Consider the following 4,055-nt stretch of genomic DNA (forward strand, 5'->3'; position numbering starts at 1 on the left):
TCGAACCTGCATCCTCATGGATACTAGTTGGATTCGTTTCCGCTGCACCACAGTGGGAACTCCCTGTGTTTGCCTTTTAAACTTTATAATCCCTTCTGTCCTCTTTATACAAGATCACTAGTATGTGCTAGAGAGAGAGTTATAGCATCTGGAAAGAAAGGGAGAGGGTTTTGCTCCTGGGTAGTCCTGATGGATTGGACACTCTCAGCATTGGGTAGAGTTTCCAACTAACAATGGAGGCAGAGAGACTTGGGCTGCACAACCAGGGCCAGGCGTGAGTCGGATTGGAGAGGGCTGAGGAGGGGCAAGGAGGGAGAAAGATAAAAGCCACAATTTCTGGATGTTAGGGAGCATTTAGGAGCATTTAGTGAAAGGCTCCTGAGCAGCTGTAAAATGTGGGAGAATCGAAGAGGAGAGAAAATGGGATTTTTACAAATACGTTACAAGTTTTATGAAATGGATTCCCTACAGCAGTTTTTGATGCATCATTGCTGGGCTAGGCTTTGAGGACAACATTCTCTATAGAAACTAGGCCATGGGGGACTCCAGGAATTTGTCAGTTCCATGTGGGTGTTTATGTGGAAGAAATACCTAGCCAAAAGTCTAGATGGATATACTTGAAACGCACTATGGTCATCCAGTGGAAAAGGATGTGAATTTGGAAGCCAAAAGATAGCTTTTCATTTTATTCACAGCTTATACTATTTACCTAATTTTTAAATAATAAATGTAAAAATGCGTTCTATCCTCATGTTAATTGCAAAACAAGCTGCACTCTGACCTCCTACATTGCAGGTACCACATGGTGGTACAAGAGGGAACTGGGCTCCTGGGCAAGGTTGTTCCTAGCTCTGGGTGGGTGTCCAGGGACTGGGCTGCACGTTGATGGGATTTAGATAGAGTGTGATTTGTGGAGCAACTGATGATTTCGATATTTAAAGGCAGCACAGTAGTTCAGGTGACTCAACAGAGAGTGCTTAGAAACAAACCCAAGGTTCTCTGCTCTTGTAAAAAGCATCCATTTCTGCATTTGCCCAACGTACTGTCTCCCATGCTCATGCACCAGGCCTTCCAGGGTTGCTTTGAAAGTCACTTATCCCTCCACCAAATTTTTAGGCATAAAACCCCACCCCACATCCTCCAGAGTTAGCAAAGCAATGGAGAAGAAAGTGCTAATGAGAGAGAGTGCCTGGCCATGGGCCCCAGACCCTTGGCCCCGAGGCTGGTCTTCCTCTCTGAAACCTCTCACTCACTACCTGGGCTGTCTACCCAGCACCCACGTTAGGAATGTCTATGTACTTCAGGGCAGGCCTAGCCTCTGCCCTCAGGTCCTCACTCTAAGGCTTCAGGAGGGCAAGCTTATCAGACGAGAAATGTAATCCATGGGTTCAAGCCACGTATACAGCAGCTGGACGTCACCATGATGCTGCTGAGAGGATCTGATTCCGCAGGCCCTTCGACACCTGGAAGATGAACCCCGAGTCTCCATACAGGGCCTCATCATAGCCAAACCCTCTCCTCAGAGTGATCAGAAGGCAGAAAAGAAGCCTCCTTCAATCCCTAAACCTCCAGCCTCCGATCCCGATAACATGCGCAGAGAAGTCTATTCACAGCGTTCTGGGATGCACAGGGATCCCAGGCTGGGCTCTCCGGCTTGGTCTGCCTGTTCATGCCCATGCAGACCTTTGTTGACACACAAGAGTAAGGCGAGAGGTAGATGAGTTTCTGGCAGAAAAGCAGAGACATGAACCAAATAAACAGGAAGTCACTGTGAACTGCATTCAGAGCTTTATTCTTGCCAAAGTCTGGGAGTCGCGCTCACTCTGGCAGGCTGCCTTGATAAAGAAGCAGGGAGGGGAAGCAATGAGATTAGACATGACTGTGAGTGCAGGGGCTGGTGAGAGTCCTGAAGGTCGAGCGGGGTGGTGAGCTCTGGAGCAGGACTGCTCTTCTGGACTTAACAACAGCAGTCGTCCTCGTTATCACAGCATGCGGGACCTCGGGACCTCATGGGGATAATTCCCAAACAGCAGCACCCAGAGCCGCAGCACCCGCAGCCGCAGCCGCAGCAGTCAGAACCGCAGCCCCCGGAATTGTCACAGCAGCCAGATGATCCTGAGTTGCAGTCCTGGGGCCGTTGCACCCAGCGTCTCAGGGGACTCACCCCGAAGGTCCGGGGAGCCAGGCAGCAGTAGCTGGTGGAACAGGGAGCAGAGCATGGGTTAGGGACACTGCACGAGGCAGCTGAGCCACTGGCAGGAGCCTGAACATAGTAGGTCTGGCAAGGAGACGGGGACTGGACATAGCATGTCTGGGTCTGGCAGGGGGCTGGGCATTTCACGTAGGTCGTCTGGCACGGAGGTGGGCACTTCACATACGTCTGGCAGGGAGTTGGGCATTTCACGTAGGTCGTCTGGCATGGAGGTGGGCACTTCACGTAGGTCGTCTGGCATGGAGGTGGGCACTTCACGTAGGTCGTCTGGCATGGAGGGGGGCACTTCACGTAGGTCGTCTGGCATGGAGGTGGGCACTTCACGTAGGTCGTCTGGCATGGAGGTGGGCACTTCACAAAGGTCTGGCAGGGGGTTGGGCATTTCACGTAGGTCTGAGTCTGGCATGGAACTTGGCATTTCACGTAGGTTTGAGTTGGGCACGGAGGTGGGCATTTTACAGATGTACCTTTGATGCTCTGCCCAGCCCCCAATCCTGAACCTTTCACGCAAGATGAAGGGAACTGGGTCTGCTTCTGCTGGTCACACATCTTTCCGGGGCTTTGCAAAGTCTGAAAAGTAAGGGCTCATCAGAACTAGGAACGTTTCCAAGGTAACCTTGCAGCACCCACTTTGGATGGAGTGATCCCTTAAGCGGTAGCCTATTTGAGAAGGTCACAGGCATCCAGAGCTGGCATTAGGGAGGACTCTGACCCAGGGCCCCTAGGCTCAGCTCTCATGTCTTTACCTGGCTGCGTGCCTTTGCACAAGTCACCACTCACCTGTACACCTCCACTTCCAAAATGGAAAATGAAGAGCTTGAAAGAGATATATCTGTGTTTCTACCCAACTCCCCAAGCCTCCTCTCGTCTTCCTCATTCCAGTGGCTGCGTTGGGAATTCGCTTTGGGAAATTGTTTTCCAATTGATACCCCCTGGCCACCAACTCCCCCAGGAGTGACTTCCCTTCTTCCTCCTGCCTGGCCAGCCAGGAATGGCAAATTCATGTCATCAGATCCTGAGCCAACCCGAGTCTCAAGCTGACAGAGCCAGGATGTAGTTGAGTAAGTTTCTACCTTTTGCTCACTGGATCAGCTGGACCATCCCTTCGCCCTCATTAATGGACTCTAGAGAGGACTGCAAACTGCAGGCAGAGAGAGCGATAGAGCGAGAAGGCAGTGACCCAGTTCTCTGGAAAACTGTCTCACATGGGACTAACAGCTCTCCTCTCCTGCTCCAGGATCCATGCCTCCTTCCTGCCACTGCCATCCTTCATCGCTGCCCTGGGCGTCTAGTTCCCCCCCCCTCCCCCCACAGTTCTCCCGGCCAGTGTCACCAAGCTTCTCTCTCTTACAGTGTCGATACCCCAGACTTACCCTCTTTGCTGATAGGAGCAGGGCTGGAAGGAGCCAGTGATCTGAGGACCAGGCAGTTGGGGACACCTTTTTATAGGGCAGCAGTGAGGCAATTTGATGGCATCCGAGAGAAGCATGAGATCACGAGGACCAGGGCTGGCGTCACATTGGCGAGATTCCTCCCCAGTTTGCTTGGCTCTTCAGTCAGCGGCGGGGCATGTCTCTGCCTGACACTGAATTTTCCCGAACACGAGATAAACACGATTCCTGTCTCCTTCTTCATGAACCGAGTCAGTCCTCTCCTCCTAGAAGTTATGAGAGAGGAGATGCCACAAAGAGCTGTCCCTGTGAAGTTATTTCTAGGTCACGAGTCTACAAGGACTTGTCCAACATGGGCTTAGCTTCGCAATTTTTCACGCATTTTACCAAAATCGACACCACATCTTCCCAGCTTGAGAGGTGTGTTCTTTCTGGGGGTTTCCATGGTGCCT

General features: G+C 51.7%; 1 protein-coding gene across 4 annotated transcripts; it reads right to left on the reverse strand.

The window, feature by feature from the left end:
• Window positions 1-1,776: 1,776 nt before the first annotated feature.
• KPLCE (KPRP N-terminal and LCE C-terminal like protein) lies at window positions 1,777-2,782 on the reverse strand. Of its 4 annotated transcripts, none has more exons than XM_085024315.1 (2): window positions 2,537-2,782; window positions 1,777-2,479 (listed from the first exon to the last, which is right to left on the reverse strand). In XM_085024315.1, the coding sequence occupies exons 1-2, from the start codon at window positions 2,759-2,761 to the stop codon at window positions 1,958-1,960; spliced, it is 747 nt and encodes a 248-aa protein (XP_084880441.1). In that variant the 5' UTR covers window positions 2,762-2,782; the 3' UTR covers window positions 1,777-1,957. The 4 variants fall into 4 exon arrangements, with proteins under 4 accessions (XP_084880441.1, XP_084880440.1, XP_003125804.1 ...); XM_085024314.1 differs by having other exon boundaries at window positions 2,570-2,775; XM_003125756.2 differs by having other exon boundaries at window positions 1,777-2,512; window positions 2,570-2,775.
• Window positions 2,783-4,055: the final 1,273 nt, after the last annotated feature.

The sequence above is a fragment of the Sus scrofa genome, chromosome 4 (genome assembly GCF_054392235.1).
Source record: "Sus scrofa isolate SSC_HxYL_T2T_F1_AM1 chromosome 4, Sscrofa_HxYL_maternal_Yorkshire_Landrace_v2.0, whole genome shotgun sequence".
In the NCBI taxonomy this organism is placed as follows: Eukaryota; Metazoa; Chordata; class Mammalia; order Artiodactyla; family Suidae; genus Sus; species Sus scrofa.

Bases quoted from the DNA above. Each gene is read 5' to 3' on its own strand.
- KPLCE (XM_085024313.1), bottom strand. From the start codon at position 2,761: ATGTGTGACCAGCAGAAGCAGACCCAGTTCCCTTCATCTTGCGTGAAA.